This window comes from Trichomonas vaginalis, chromosome III (genome assembly GCF_026262505.1).
Source record: "Trichomonas vaginalis G3 chromosome III, whole genome shotgun sequence".
In the NCBI taxonomy this organism is placed as follows: Eukaryota; Parabasalia; order Trichomonadida; family Trichomonadidae; genus Trichomonas; species Trichomonas vaginalis.
In genome coordinates this window covers 9,807,462-9,823,081 of record NC_067205.1, presented here as the reverse complement: position 1 = coordinate 9,823,081, position 15,620 = coordinate 9,807,462, and the positions used below count along the sequence as shown (strand labels likewise).

Genomic DNA, 15,620 nt, shown 5'->3' with positions numbered 1-15,620 from the left:
CCTATATAATCTTCGATATGTTAAATTTGCAGAGGGTTCAAAATTAACTTCATTAGTGCAAGGAGTATTTTCACTCGATGATCTAATTTATACATTTCAAATTCCAGAAAATGTTGCATATGTACATGGATATGCTTTATCTAGTCTTTATATAAATGATCTAACAATTCATCCAAAAAATAAATATCTAACACTTGGACCTGACAATTCTGTTTTGTCTGCAAATAGAAGTATTTTATTTTTCGTTGGGAAAAAATATTTATCTTCATTTGAGGTTCCAGAACCAGTCACAACCATAATAACATTTTGCTTCTTCAGAGCTTATTTTAGAACAATAAAATTACCTAATACTCTAACAACAATCGAATATATGTGCTTTTATGATTCATACCTCGAATCAATAATAATTCCAGAAAGTGTAAAAAGAATTGATGATGATGCTTTCCGTGATTGTCGTCGTATGACAAGTGTAAAATTTTTAGGACCAGTTGATTTTTTTGATGGATATATATTTTATCAGTGCGATATTCTTGATCTCATAAGCTTTCCTGATACACCAATGATTGTTAATGCACCTTTGTTTATTTCAACTACTACTCCTAAAGCAAGATTATCATTCACTTGCAAAACATTCTTTTCTTCTACAGCTATTGAAAGAGATACAAAAGTTTTGATTTCTTACATAAATGAATCAAATCTTATTATTACGCCTCAATTGTTTATTATGAAATCAAATCAAACAGAAATTTATGAATATTGGGGATTAAACACTAATATTATGATCCCTAAAAATATAACAACAATCAAGGAAAGTGCTTTTGAAAATTCAACAATTTCCCAGATAGGTTTTGAAGCAGATTCACAACTTTCAACAATTGAGAAATATGCATTTAGAAAATGTTCAAATTTAAGTTCATTTGACTTTTCTCCAACTTTATTGAGGTTTTTAGGAATTGAATCATTTAAAGACTGCATAAAATTGAGATCTGCGAATTTTGCATCGAATCAATTAGTTGTTATGAGAAATGCATTTGAGAATTGCAATAATCTAGTTAATGTGAGTAATATTGCAGATGTTCTTGAAAATTGTTTTAGTGGATGTATTAAATTGGCTGATGTTAAGATTCGAGATAATGCAGCAAAAATTGCATACAAATCATTCGAAAAATGCTATTCATTAGAAAGTATTAAAATTCCTTCGTCTATTGAAATAATATCTGAGCATGCGTTCGCAAACTGTGTTAGTCTTAAATCAATCATTTTTAGTGAAACAAATAATCTACTGAAAATATCATTCAATTCATTTTCAGGCTGTAATTCACTTGAAAACATAAGTAATTTTGATTCAGACAAATATAAATGCTTTGATAATACTCTTTACTACAAAAATGAAACAGGAATAGATCTCATCTTTCATGCATTTAACTCATCAGACAAAGTGCTAATTCTCAACTGCAATGTTATCTGTAGTTACTCGTTCACTGATTGCAATAATGTTTATAACATTAGTATTTCCCCAAACAGTGTTTCCCTGATTGAAAAATTTTCATTTTACAGTTGCAAGAATCTTAAATATATCAACTTCCCACTTTCAGTTGAAACAGTTGAATCTAATTCATTCACTGATTGTCCTTCTCTTCGTTGCCCTTTAATTATTGAAAATATAACTATTGATTACCTAAGAATGATTGTTGATTCAGGTATTCCTAGTCGCCTGCTGTTTTCATGTCATATTCTTGCTGGATCATATAATATCCAAATAATAAAACGAATAGTTAGTAATTCACCAAGTCTTTTCTGGAAACATCTTTCTAAATAAAAATAGAATTTATCAACAAATGATATATATTTCATTGTGCAAACAATTTCATATTAAAACATTGTGCACAGATATAGTTCTCGGTAAAAAATGAATAAAGCTGTGTATTACAATTCCATCATAGGTTTGGTAAATTTTTATCAACCTAACAACTCTTAAATAAAATATTTTGTTGCAAATATAGCAGTTTATCTGATTCCGTTTACAAATCTTTAGAAATTTGTAATAACTATGTAATTACCGATTCTTTTATAATTGTATTAACTCTAACCATCATATCCAAGCTAAACTTGTTTCAACGATTAATGTTCATCCATAGAGCACCTTTGTGATGCAGTTGTTCATATATATTACCTCATGATTTTCTTGATCTTTTGATCAAATTTCCATTAATACTTCAATATCTACCTGTTTATATATTGGATAATACATATAAATAGATAGAAAAGGATAAGTATTAACTTTGACCATCGATATTTGATATTTTGTGAAAATAATATTCCTTTATTAAGGAATAACAAATCTACAAAGTCTGATTATAATAATATATTCTCTCAAAATAACATCCAATGTAGATAAATATTGTTTGTTATTTAGAATTTGGGATTATAAAAATTTATTTATTCATAAAAACATTTCCAACAAATTAAAAATACTATATTAGCAATATTTGGCGTTATTTTGTCAAAGACTTAATCAAATTTCCAAGATAATTTATGGCAAATATATAATTTGTTCAGTAATTATTTTTTGGAAAAATCCGACTCACAATCCATATTGTGAAGGGTGTATGCCAAAATTATAGCCTCAATGTTTTTTTATATTATGATGATAGATATTGGTAATTGTGATGGATCTTATGTGGTGTAAAGTGAATATTATTGTAAATTATTTCTGAGTATGAACTAATTAAAGGAAAATACTATTCAACCACTAAATTGAAAGTCAAAAATTCAATTTCATAAACTATTATTAAAGACTTGTAAGCATAGTCTGATTCTGAAATCATTCTTTGCCTATAAAAAGTTCTTTCAAGAAGGTTTCTCTATGAATGTTCACATTCCAATTCGTAATAAAAATTTTGCACTTTTCTAATTTGCCGCGTCAAATGTCAGGCGGGAGGCTATCAACTAATTAAAGATTATTAATGATGCAGACTTGGCAATTCTGAAGTCATTTTGGCAATTCTTAAAAAATTTCCGGCGAAATTGGCGTCCGAAGGGCGCCAATTTCGCCCAATAAGATATAATGGATTAAAAATACGATAGAATGTCAGGCGAAAATGAGAGGAAAGGTGTGAAAAAGTGGCTTTTCAGTATGTCTACATCGCTTAAAAAAAACGATAGATATACAAAATTTACAAAATTTAAAATTATATACAATTAAGATGTTCATGATTTATATAGAATGCCATATTTTGAGTAGCTTTCAATTTTTGAAAGTATATTGATAAAACATATTTGATTTTTAATTCCAATTAAACGAAAATAGTCGATTTATATTGATTAAAATATTGAATCAAAAAAAGCTTCACAATTTGAAAATATCAAAATATTGAAATTCTTCGAGAAATTTTTGTACTAATTGCAAACATTATACCTCAATATTGTTGCTTCAAATCATTCACAGAAGACTAGCTTTCAATTTTTTTACAACTCAATTAAAACCGAATAAATTGAGACACGAAAAATATTAAAAATAATGTTCTTTTTTTATGTCTTTCTTACACAGATATTCCGACCTGATGCTATTCATCCGACAGGAAAATACTCAATGAAGTCAATGATCAATCACCTCATCTCAAAATATTTGCTGAATGTGAAATTATTCAAAATAATTGCTTCTCTCGACTAGATTGATTACTTTCATTTACGTTCTATGAAAACCCTAGCTTAAGAATAATTGGGAATTATGCTTTTTCGGGTTGTAAAGGTCTAACTATTGTTAATTTATCAATGTGCAGCATGCTATAAACTATTTCCATAGAGGCATTTGCATATTGTAAGAATGTTACTGAGATTCTTCTACCAAATAGCCTTCAAGAAATACTAAATTCTGCTTTTTCTTCATGCGAGAAAATATCTAACGTAACAATACCTGCTTCTGTAAGAAAAATAGGTTCTAATGCATTTTCTAGCTGTTCTACCTTTAAAAATGTCACTTTTGAACCTGGATCAAATCTAGAAACATTAGAAAATGCAGTTTTTTGGAATACTAATGTTTTATCGTTTGAAATTCCCGAAAATGTTTCTAATATCTCAGGAACTGCATTATCTAGAGGACGAATAACAAATCTTCAAATTCATCCCAATAATAATCACTTGAAATTTAAAGATAATATCATCTTTTCTGCAAATTATAGTATTTTATTCTTCGTTTTTGATTCACATATTGAAAGTTATGAAATTCCAGATTCTGTCAACATTTTAGGTGATTATTGTTTCTATTATTTACATATTAAATCTATAACAATTCCAAACTCCGTAACGACTCTAAAAGATGGATGTTTCGAATATACAGAAATTTCAACAATTACAATTCCAGAAAGTGTAAAAAGAATAGAATACCATGCTTTAACAAGCATTCGTGAACTTAAAAATATTACATTTTTAGGGCAAATTGATTATTTCGAAAATAGTATTATTAAAAATTGTCCATCATTAGAACTTATTATATTTCCTAATTCACCAATGATCGTTAATTCTGATTCTTTCAGTTCATCCGATTCTCCTAAATTAAATGTGTCATTTACACACAAAACATTATTTTCTTCTAATGCAATCTCAAGGAAAACAAATGTATTGATTTCATTTATGGAAGAAACTAATCTTGTTATAGATGAAAATGCGTTGATTATGAATTCGGATCAAACAGAAGTTTATGATTTTTGGGGATATAACTTTGAAGGTTTAACTATACCTGCTACAGTAACAAAAATAAGACAAAAATCATTTGAAAATTCAACATTTATTCGTTTATACTTTAAAACAGGTTCACAACTCTCTGTAATTGAGAATTATTCATTTGTAAATTGTTCCAAATTAACTACTATTTATTTCCTTCCAACAAATGTATTAAGTAATATAGGATTTCATGCATTTTTTGAATGTTTTTCTCTTGAAAAAATGCAAAGTTTTGAGACAGCTAATTACAAATGTGTTGATAATACACTTTATTATATTGATGAAACAGGAAAACATCTCTTCTTACATGCATGCAAATCACCAGAAAAATCATTAAATATTAGCTGCAAATCAATTAGAAGTTACGCTTTCAATCAGTGCGACAATATCGAGAATATCACTATTGCACCTGACAGTGTTACATTGATTGAAGAATATTCATTCAACAAATGCTCTAGTTTGAAACAAATCAATTTCCCTCTTTCTGTTGAAACTGTTCAACCTAATTCATTTGTTGAATGTGACTCACTTGTATGTCCTCTTGTCATTGAAAATAAATCTCCTAGTTTCCTCAAAATGATTATTGATTCTGGAATTCCGAGAAGGCTTTTGATTTCATGTAAAGTTCTTCAAGCAACACAAAATCTACAAGTTTTCGAAAAGATGGGAAATACTTCTCCAAATCTCTTTTCAAAGCGTCTTTCCAAATAAAACAATCTATCCCTTTTGTTTTTTTCATCATACTCTAAAATAAAACTATCTATCGTAATAACTTAGAAAGCTTGCAAATTATAATTTTCATGAGCGTTCATATGGATGATAATTTGAAGGCATGCAAAAAAATCTCGAAACCAAGGGAAAAAAGTGCGGGTGTCAAACCGATTACAGTACACCCATAAACTATATGTGAAATAATTTTATCTACCAATATCTTTAGAAGGTATTCTGATTTTATTTAATGATAAAATTGAAAGCTAGTTTACATATCGTAATCAAAAATGTAGGGAAAAAACTTCCCTTAAAAAAATTCACCGAGTATAAACTCTTGGCATTATGCTTGTATATGTAATTTCAATCAAAGATTTATATGGCAAGTTGACAATTAATCTTACAAAGCACTAAGATCAAAAGGAATTTGTTACTTAACAAATAATATATTGATAAACCATTATGATTGCCAATTTGTCTATTATTTACAAAGATATTAATGAAAGTTGTTATTCAGATGACGGAAAAACTCTCACAAAAGTCAACGATACATCTCCATACCTCAGAATATCAGCTAAATGTGAAGCGATACAAGATAAATGCTTTTATCATCTAAGTTCATTAATTTCGTTTTCATTTGAAGAAAATCCTAACTTAACAAAAATTAGATTTAGTAGTTTTTGTGAATGCAAGAATCTTACTATTATTAATTTGTCATCCTGCAATAAACTTGCAACAAAATATTACACTGCATTTGAGTTTTGCTATAAAGTTTCTGAAATACTTTTACCAAATGGACTTCACGAAATACAAAGTAGCGCCTTTGAATATAATACATTATTAACAAGTATTACAATTCCAGCATCTGTTGAAAAAATAGATAAAAATGCTTTTTCTAGTTGCTATAGACTAAGCAATGTTATTTTTAAAGAAGGTTCAAATTTAATTTCATTAGAATATGGTGTATTTTGGAGAACAAATATTGCCTCGTTTCAGATTCCAGAAAAAGTTGCTTATGTTAATGGTTATTCATTTTCTACTTCCACGTTAAAAAATCTTACAATTCATCCTAAAAATACATTCTTAAAAATCGGAGATAACAATACTGTTTTTTCTGCAAATAGAAGTGTTTTATTCTTTATTGGTAGCAAACCTATCGAAACATATGAAATTCCGGATTGTGTCACAACTTTGGGAGATTATTTATTCTATCAATGTAATTATAAATCAATAGAAATTCCAAATTCTGTTACAACAATCGGAAATGGATGTTTTTATAATTCAAATCTTAAAACAATAGCATTTCCATGTTCTCTCATAACAATTGGAGAGGATTCATTTTCAGAAACAAAACTTGTATCAATTATAATTCCAGAAAGTGTGAAAAGGATTGAACGTGCTGCTTTCATTTTTTGTCATGATTTGATAAATGTCACACTATTAGGACATATTGATTTTCTTGGTAACCAAGTATTTGATTATTGCAAAAATCTTGAACTCATAATTTTTCCTAATTCAACAATGATTATTAATTACGCTTTATGTCCGGTTTATTCATCCCCTAAATTAACAATGTCATTTACATATAAAACATTTTTTTCTACTAATACCATTACAACGAATACAAAAGTTTCAATTTCATATCTGAAAGAATCTGATCTAATAATTAACAAATATTTATTGATTATGAATTCAAATATGACCATTATATAGGGTGTCCAAAGGTGTGTTTAGCACAAACCTGAATACTGCGAATAGAAATAAACAAGTTACATATATATAAAGTTTATTTAAATATAATCACCATTGGATTCAATCACGCGTTCGCAGCGATCGATCCAGGCTTGAAAGACACGCTTTAAATCATCATGAGAAAATTGCTCAAATTGCTCTCTTACAAAATTTTCAAGATCATCTGGACTCGCGAATTCGCGTCCTTCAGCTCTCTTTTTTAGCGTGCCGAATAAATAAAAGTCAGAGGGTGCAATATCAGGTGAATAAATTGGGTTTGGAACAACTTTGACATTGTTTTCCACCAAGTAATTCATTACCTTATGACTTTTGTGAACTCTTGAATTATCAAAATGAATTGCAAACTTTTGTTTTTGTTGTTTGGATTTCTCAAACTCATCAGAATTGATAATTTGAGTAAGAACATTGTCAATTAGATACTGAGCATTCATCGTATTAGGTTTTTGAAGAATATCAATTGCGATGATGCCATTCACGCCCCAAAAAACCGACAACATCATCATTGGTGTGTCAATTTTTTTCTTCGGGAATGTTTGCGGATTTTCATCCTTCGGGATCCACATGATTTTGGCTTCTGTTGCATATTGAAACCAAGACTCGTCCCCTGTTACTAAAAAGCGAAACTTCTTGGATTGATACGCACCCAATATAGAGAGGAGCTCTTTCGAAGATTGGACTCTAGATTTTTTTTGAACTGAATTAAGGTTGTGCGGAACCCAACGTGTATACGCTAGTTTGTAGTTCAAATAATTGTGCAGATAATAACTGACTGTTGTATGTGGTATCTTTGTCATCTCCTCTATCCTTCTGAGTGATGCTCTTGGGTCTTCATCTAGCGCTTGAAGAATTGCTTTGATTTTTCTTTGATCCGGCGATTTTTTGTCAATTTTTATGATGGGCGCCTTTTTGTTCATGAAGTGATACATCCTAAAATGATACGTTACAGTGGAATAGCTAGGAGCATCCATACCGAAGCATTTTACCAATGTCTCGTAGATTTTTTACAGTCTTTGCATTTTTTTGCAAGAGCGAGGATGTTTTCTTTATGATTCATTAAAAAAAGGAAAAAAATCCCGCCAAAATTTCCCGCGAAACCGCCTCTTGTCTCAAAATTCATTTTATATCCCGGCATGGCGCCAAAATACAACATACTCATCATATACATATATTCATATTTTTTATTATATATTTATAATCAGCATATATCTCCTTTAATAGTCTCATATAGAGCGCTGTGCTAAACGCACCTTTGGACACCCTATATATGAATACTGGTGTTTTGACTACGTAAATTCAATTAGAATCCCTAAATCAGTCAAAATTATAAAAGAAAGAGCATTCGAAAATTCAACATTTTTTCAGATAGAATTTGAAAAAGATTCACAACTTTCGGTGATAAAAAATTACGCATTTAGAAACTGTCAAAGTATAACTTCATTGATATTTTCTTCTTGTTTGAGTAAGGTTGGAATTGAATCATTTAAAGATTGCAAAAGTTTGATTTCAATAAGTTTTAATTCAACTAATTTAGTTGTAATGAATAATGCATTTGAAAATTGTATTAAATTAAAGAATGTGAAAAATATTTTAAGCATTCCAGATTGTTGTTTTAGTGGATGCTCAAAATTGAGCAATGTCAATATTCTAGAAAATTCAAGATTTATCGGATATAAATCATTTGAAAATTGTTATTCCCTGGAGAGTATTATTATCCCGCCATCTGTTGTAACTTTATCAGAATATTCATTCTTAAACTGCATGAATCTCAAATCAATCAAATTCTCAGAAAGAAATGAAATTGAGAAGATATCAAACAATTCATTTTCTGGCTGTATTTCACTACAAAATATTAGTAATTTTGAGTCAGATAAATGTAAATGGATTGATAATACTCTTTATTCTATAGATAACTCAAAAGAATATCTTGTATTCCATCTTAATAGATCATTAGATAAAACTCTTATTATCAACTGCAGTGTTATCTGTAGTTATGCATTCAATGAATGTAACAACATATATAATATCAGCATCCTTCCAAAAAGTGTTTCACTAATAGAAAAATATTCATTCAACAACTGCAAGAATCTTCAACACATCAACTTCCCTTTCTCTGTCAGAAGTGTTGAATACCATTCATTTGTTGAATGTCATTCTATATGTTGTCCTCTTATTATTGAGGATACAAAACTTGACTACCTAAGAATGATTGTTGAATCTGGTATTCCACGACGACTTATTCTTTCATGTGAGATTTACGATGACACTCGTGATTTTGAAACACCTTGCATATATGGGATTGGAGCGATTACATTTTTGTTGACTTCATATTTCTAAATAAAATCTTTTAAAAATACTATGAATATCTTTTTATCCTCATGAAATATTTCGGTTTTTCTATTGATTTTGAATTTTAATTTTAGAGATGTTCTATCAGGTAGAAATATGTTATAAAAGGCTTATTTTCAATAATTACATCTTCTATAAATCGTTTTTTCATTACATAGTATCTTCAGAGGTCACTTGTTGACAATTAAACATTTTAAATTCATTCTTACAAAATTTTGTTATATAGAATGCTATCAAAAACTTAATAATCCGGAATTACTGCTAGATTTCGCTTTCTAGGCACCATAATCTGATCATAATGGATTGATTCCAATGATATTTGAAAATATATTCATTTAGGAATTGATAGATCACCAAGGGGTTCCTGATTTCTGCTCGTAGGAAAAGTCAAGATTTCTATAATTTGATTCAATATGACTTACTCATTTATTTTTTAACATTTATTTGCTAAAAGATAAATATAAGGCTGTATATGGTCTGGCTTTTAAATTGAGAGGAACTCATAGAATTAATTGTATGTGCTTTTTTCCGTATATTCAAATTAAATAGTGTTTAAATTTGCAATATCCAGAGTAATTTGAAGTAACATATGTTCCATAATAATCCAAAATATATTTCTGAACTGTATTCAGAAAACCTTGTTGTATAGAGTCAAAAAATTCTGAGGATATGAAAATCACTACAAAATCTAATTACGTGGATGTCACTGCCATTGCAATAAGTTATATGTGTATATGATTAGTGACAATTAAGCAAGTCTACAAAATTTCAAAGAATATTATTGCATTTGAAATTTATTTGAGTGAAATTTTTAAACCACCTTCACAAGTTAATGCATTTATTAAAAATGTATCTATAATTAGGTCAGGTATGAGGGGCTTCCAGGGGCTGCGCCCCTTCTAGCCCTGAAGATGTTTAGTATAAATGAAGTTTATATTTGGAGGGCTTCCAGGGGCTGCGCCCCTTCTAGCCCTAAGAATTTTGCCCAAGACCCAAGAGGAGGACCGAACCCCAGCCGACCAGCCGGTGACAAAACCAAAACCGTTGCTATTTACATCATATTAATGATGTCACTTTTAAAAATGTCACTTTTGTGTCGCTTTTCACAAATTATATATGTTTTCATGCTTTGTCACTTTTCTGTCACTTTTCGGGTAAAAACATTTTTATTATTATATATAAATGAATTTTACAAAACCACCGTTACCGTTCTTTGGAAATAAGAGTAGATGTAAAGATATTATATTGAGAGAACTTAAGAAACTACCGAATGGTCTAACATTTGTAGATTTGTTCGGTGGAAGTTTCTATATATCCCATTTATGTCATACAATATTCCCAGACTCAAAGATTATATGCAATGACTTCGACAACTATATGAACCGTCTCAAACATATTCCAGACACAAACAATATATTGAAAGAGTTAAAAGAAAAGATACCTATAGGTAAGATGGAACGTATACCATTAGATAAGAAAAATATTGTGAGAGAGGTTTTGAAAAAAGCAGAATATATAGACTGGGATAGTATATCTGCTAGACTATTATATAGTGGTGCTATAAGAGTTCATGACATTGAAACACTTATGTCAAAAGTTTTATATCTTAACTATACAAATGTTTTCAAAGAGGACATAGAAAAATATATTGAGGGTATAGAGTTTGTGAGATGTCATTGGACAGAGTTGTATGAAAAATATAAAGACAAGGAAAATGTTTTCTTTATAGTGGACCCGCCGTTCTATAACACATGGGATTTTCAATACCAAGTAGACTGGACTTTGAGAGACTCTTTAGAAACTTTAGACGTTATACATAACTGTCCATGCTTTTACTTTACATCCGATAAAAGTGGTTTGGAAACCGTTATGAGATGGTTAGAGGACATACATGACTATGAGTTTAGATATGACAAGATAGAATATGAGAGAGGTCCTATAAACCGGAGAAAGTGTCACAATAAAGAAATTTTATTAGTAAGTAAATGTGGTTTGAAATAGGACTACTTGTTTTAGGTTTTTTCCATTGTGTCATTTATTTATTTGACGTGGCAGAAAGATATAGAGAATATGAAGATGAACCAATGCCTGCAAATGTTCAGTATATGTACTCGTAAGAGATATTTTTATCTAATATTAAATGGACGCACAGAACTTAGCGAATGCACAGCAACCTGGACAACCAAACCCAGAGAATATTCCAAATGAAGTTAGAATACAAACTGCAATGGCAAACTATGGTCAAGTGCCAACAGATGTACAAATGCAAACTGCCATGTCAAATGACGCTGCGTTAGGTTTGCCACCATGGTATGCAAATATGAGATGGAAAGAGTTTTATACAAACCCTGAAGTGGGATATAAACAACTTTATGCAGATGACGCGAACACAGGAGTTGACCCAGAATATGTTTTCTACCAGAGGAGAAACAGAATGTATGAGCTCCAGTTAAAGAATGCTATGGAACTCAACAGGAAACGTAAGAGACTAGGCGGACATTAGATTTTTACATATAGTAAAATGGGTTTCTTCAGTAGTATTGGAAACTTCTTCAGAAGAGTTGGAAGAGGTATATGGAATGGAATAAAAACCGTAGGAAAAGGAATTTGGAACGGAGTCAAAAATATTGGTAAAAGAGTAGGTCAGTTTGTTGGTATTATACCTAAAGACCCTGAACCAGAAGAACAAGCTCCTGTTATACAACAGCCTGAACCTGCACCACAGTCTAGTTGGCAACCAAATCCAACACCTCAACCGTATTAAAAAATTATATTTTTACCGTTCGATAGTAGTTGTATATGAAACTAAGTTCTAAGTAAAACGCATGGTATAATGGAATTATTCTTTTTCTTCCATCTGTAGTAAACCATACTTGAAAGTCTGAAATACTTCCACTTGGTGGTTCGTATAACTTTGTAGGTTTTTCGTAAAAGTCATTTGCCAAGCATAAGAAAGAGTTTTGGGCGCCAGAAAATGAAGCATGAACAATAATAGCAGCTGGGTCGAAAACATTTTCATATGTTCCATTAGGGTTTTCGACTTCATAATAGTCCGGGTGTACTGGATATGCTGCAGGCTGATTTAACATCCTCATAAATCTATACCATGCCAAGTTGTTATATTTTGTAGAAATATAAACGTTTTCTCCAAGGTCTTCTATTTTATTGATTTTAACAGTTGCATTTTTCCTGTCATAAATAATATCGAGATGGTATTCTCCTTCGTCAATGTTATACTGGTTTGCATATTCGATATAGATATCGTTTATTTTTTTCTTGAAAAGCTTGAAGAGTTGTTTCTAAGTTTACAAGCAAACTAACTTGTAAAAGTTTTCCCTGTTCAAATTTCTCATACATACGTTTTTCTTTGTTATAGTATCGAACTTCAAAACCGACCGTAAATGGGAAACCATGTATGGCTTCTGAAATGAACTTCATTCTACGAAAGCCAATAGCTTTTGTGACAGATGGGTCTCTTAGCCATCTTAATGGGTAGTCAAAACGATAGCCTTCATGCTTTACGGTCTCTGTCTCAAACTTTTGACCGACATTAGTAAAAAGTTCATCTAATGGTTTAGTTGTAGCAACTCTTGAATTTTCTTTTTCTATTGGAAGCATATTTTATCTATAATAAAAATGTCGAAAGATATTGCTTCCATGAGAGAAATACAACACAACCGACAACTCATTATGCAAGCTCTAAATAAGAACACAACAAACTTTTCAAACTATTCTAAGATATCTGAGTCATTGAAAGAAGGAAACTTAAAACTGACCTTAAACCCAATGACAGATGAGTTTCTGTTTCAAGACAAGAAGAACAATACTGTCTGTATAAATCCAACAAAAGGAACTTTAAACGAGAAACCTATAAATGAACTTCTTTTGAAAGCAGATGTTGACAACAAAGCTGACAAAGAATATGTAGACGATGCAATAGCAAAAGAAGCAGAAAGAGCTAACAATGCTTATGCAACAAAAGAACATACTCATCCTGAACTAGCAGACAAAACATATGTTGACAATAAAATGTCAAGTGAAGTGACAAGAGCTGAAAACGAATATTCTAAAAAGACTCATATACATTATATTAACCAAATACCAAGTCTTAAGGAAACATTAGAGACAAAAGCAGATAAGACTCATACACATTCTATATCTGATATTACAAACTTACAAGAAACCTTAAACAGGAAAAGTGACGTTGGACATACACATACCATTGCAAATATTACAAACTTACAAGAAACCTTAAACAGGAAAAGTGCCGTTGGACATACACATTCTATATCTGATATTACAAACTTACAAGAAACCTTAAACAGGAAAAGTGACGTTGGACATACACATACCATTGCAAATATTACAAACTTACAAGAAACCTTAAACAGGAAAAGTGCCGTTGGACATACACATACATCTTCTGAAATAACAGACTTAAACGTTAGCCTTGAAAATAAAGCAGATAAGGAATATGTGAATGAAATATACCAAAGTTTGATAGGAACAACAAAAAATATTGAAACTATTGTTGGGGATGTTTCTGTCTATGAAGAAAACAAATATTTTAGATGGGAGTTTGTACACTCCTTAAAAAATGGTATACGGTATAAACTCATTCCGAAAAATAACAATGAAATGTATGTAGGCTATATAAAGAATAATGGAACACAAGTTAAAGTTCCATTAGACAACAACTGCTACTTAAACTTATATGGAGACGAACAAAAGAAATATTTAAGAGTTTATGAAATGGCAGGTATGATGTTGGCTGACCCAGCTCCAGCACCACATATATTATGACTATGGAGATGACGACAGAACACCACATGTAGATGAACAAAAGCTAACATTATATTTAGATTATTATAGATATAAAAGATATAATGCAATAGAAAAAACGAGAATAGTATATTATTATACAGATGACAGAAATAAATATTATAGTCAAGATTTTACCTACCTGAAAACATAAGATTATATTATAAAAAATATTCTGACACAAACCAGAAGAAACCTGAAATAGTTGCACTATATTTTAAGTTCAAAAGAGACAATCCTATAATATCTCATATGTTTGATTTAATGAACCCAGTAGGTTCTATTTATACATCTATGGAAGCAAGAGGTCCTCAAGTAATGTTTGGTGTTGGTGCATGGGAACAAATAGTCGACAGGTTTTTGTATTGTGCAAACTCTTCAAAGGAAACAGGGGAAGTAAAACGATTTCAGGTGAAAATTTACCTGCACATAGTCACTACATAGATTTAAGCACATCTCAAGCAGGTTGGCATAAGCATAGATATTGGGATTGGTCAGGAATGACAAAAGGTAAAGGATATGATGTTAAAGACGATGTTAAGTTTGCCATAAATTGTACTGGAGTGACACTCAGGGAGAAGGAAACCATACACATTTTCGTTTCAGGATATACACAAACAACGGGACAAAGTAAAGAATACATGCCACCTTACATGACAGTTTACGCATGGTATATAGAATTGCTTAGTCGTCATTTTCAACTTCTTTAGCATATTCGTCAGGAGTTGTCTTATATTTGTTAGGAACTGTCTTTGAAAGTATACCACCTTGAACTTTGACAAGTTTGAAACGAGGTCTGGCAATAGTAGTTTTATCTTCTGCTTGCAGTGTGTACATTTTGCCATGTTTGCCTAAAACTTCATAATATTCTCTTGTATACTTTTCTTCTATTTTTACGAACACGAATGTGAGTACCTATCGGGTTCCCATTGTTTGTCATAGTCAATAGTATTTTCATATGGGTCGCGTTTAGGTATTTCTATTTTTACTTTGTCACCTTTCTGAAGTTTGAAGCCCGGCATTCTTTCTTGTTTGTCTCTTTTGACTAAATTATTAAATATATAGTCTTTCTCTAAGTCAGGGTGTTTTTCATTTCTTCGGGGGAGTGGTTTCCCAAACCTTTTTGTTTACGGTTATTGTAAATATTTAAAACTTGTCTCATCTTTGCCATGGAGAAGTGTCTATATTTGTCGTCATATGACATTTCATTTGCTTCACCACCTTGTGGTTGGTTTAAGTCTTCTTAACATTTTTATACAACCGTCAATGAC

At 30.6% G+C, this 15,620-nt stretch overlaps 6 protein-coding genes and 2 pseudogenes across 8 annotated transcripts, besides 4 other annotated features; 6 read left to right on the top strand and 2 right to left on the bottom strand.

Annotated features, from left to right (window-relative positions):
* Positions 1 to 4: part of a mobile genetic element that runs on past the window's edge.
* A 255-nt stretch (positions 5 to 259) lies between these two features.
* TVAGG3_0673620 (amphoterin-induced protein family) lies at positions 260 to 1,819 on the top strand (the record flags this gene model as incomplete). The annotated part of the gene is made up of 1 exon (XM_001327140.2): positions 371 to 1,819. One exon carries the CDS (start codon positions 371 to 373, stop codon positions 1,817 to 1,819), a length of 1,449 nt encoding a protein of 482 aa, XP_001327175.1.
* A 2,690-nt stretch (positions 1,820 to 4,509) lies between these two features.
* TVAGG3_0673610 (ribonuclease inhibitor domain-containing protein) lies at positions 4,510 to 5,433 on the top strand (the record flags this gene model as incomplete). Its single annotated transcript, XM_001327141.1, has 1 exon — positions 4,510 to 5,433. One exon carries the CDS (start codon positions 4,510 to 4,512, stop codon positions 5,431 to 5,433), a length of 924 nt encoding a protein of 307 aa, XP_001327176.1.
* A 160-nt stretch (positions 5,434 to 5,593) lies between these two features.
* Positions 5,594 to 5,617: a mobile genetic element.
* Positions 5,618 to 7,140: 1,523 nt separating this feature from the next.
* Positions 7,141 to 8,443: a mobile genetic element.
* Positions 7,221 to 8,347, bottom strand: TVAGG3_0673590 (annotated as a pseudogene). The gene has a single exon. A coding segment is annotated over exon 1 (1,127 nt).
* A 275-nt stretch (positions 8,444 to 8,718) lies between the features above and the next one.
* Positions 8,719 to 9,516, top strand: TVAGG3_0673570 (ribonuclease inhibitor domain-containing protein; the record flags this gene model as incomplete). The annotated part of the gene is made up of 1 exon (XM_001327143.1): positions 8,719 to 9,516. One exon carries the CDS (start codon positions 8,719 to 8,721, stop codon positions 9,514 to 9,516), a length of 798 nt encoding a protein of 265 aa, XP_001327178.1.
* A 2,152-nt stretch (positions 9,517 to 11,668) lies between these two features.
* On the top strand, positions 11,669 to 12,031 carry TVAGG3_0673560 (uncharacterized protein; the record flags this gene model as incomplete). The annotated part of the gene is made up of 1 exon (XM_051242489.1): positions 11,669 to 12,031. The coding sequence occupies one exon, from the start codon at positions 11,669 to 11,671 to the stop codon at positions 12,029 to 12,031; it is 363 nt and encodes a 120-aa protein (XP_051089076.1).
* An 18-nt stretch (positions 12,032 to 12,049) lies between these two features.
* Positions 12,050 to 12,292, top strand: TVAGG3_0673550 (serine threonine-protein phosphatase family; the record flags this gene model as incomplete). Its single annotated transcript, XM_051242488.1, has 1 exon — positions 12,050 to 12,292. One exon carries the CDS (start codon positions 12,050 to 12,052, stop codon positions 12,290 to 12,292), a length of 243 nt encoding a protein of 80 aa, XP_051089075.1.
* Positions 12,293 to 12,296: 4 nt separating this feature from the next.
* TVAGG3_0673540 (uncharacterized protein) lies at positions 12,297 to 12,617 on the bottom strand (the record flags this gene model as incomplete). Its single annotated transcript, XM_051242487.1, has 1 exon — positions 12,297 to 12,617. One exon carries the CDS (start codon positions 12,615 to 12,617, stop codon positions 12,297 to 12,299), a length of 321 nt encoding a protein of 106 aa, XP_051089074.1.
* A 982-nt stretch (positions 12,618 to 13,599) lies between these two features.
* Positions 13,600 to 15,620: part of a mobile genetic element that runs on past the window's edge.
* On the top strand, positions 14,167 to 15,037 carry TVAGG3_0673530 (annotated as a pseudogene). The gene has a single exon. A coding segment is annotated over exon 1 (871 nt).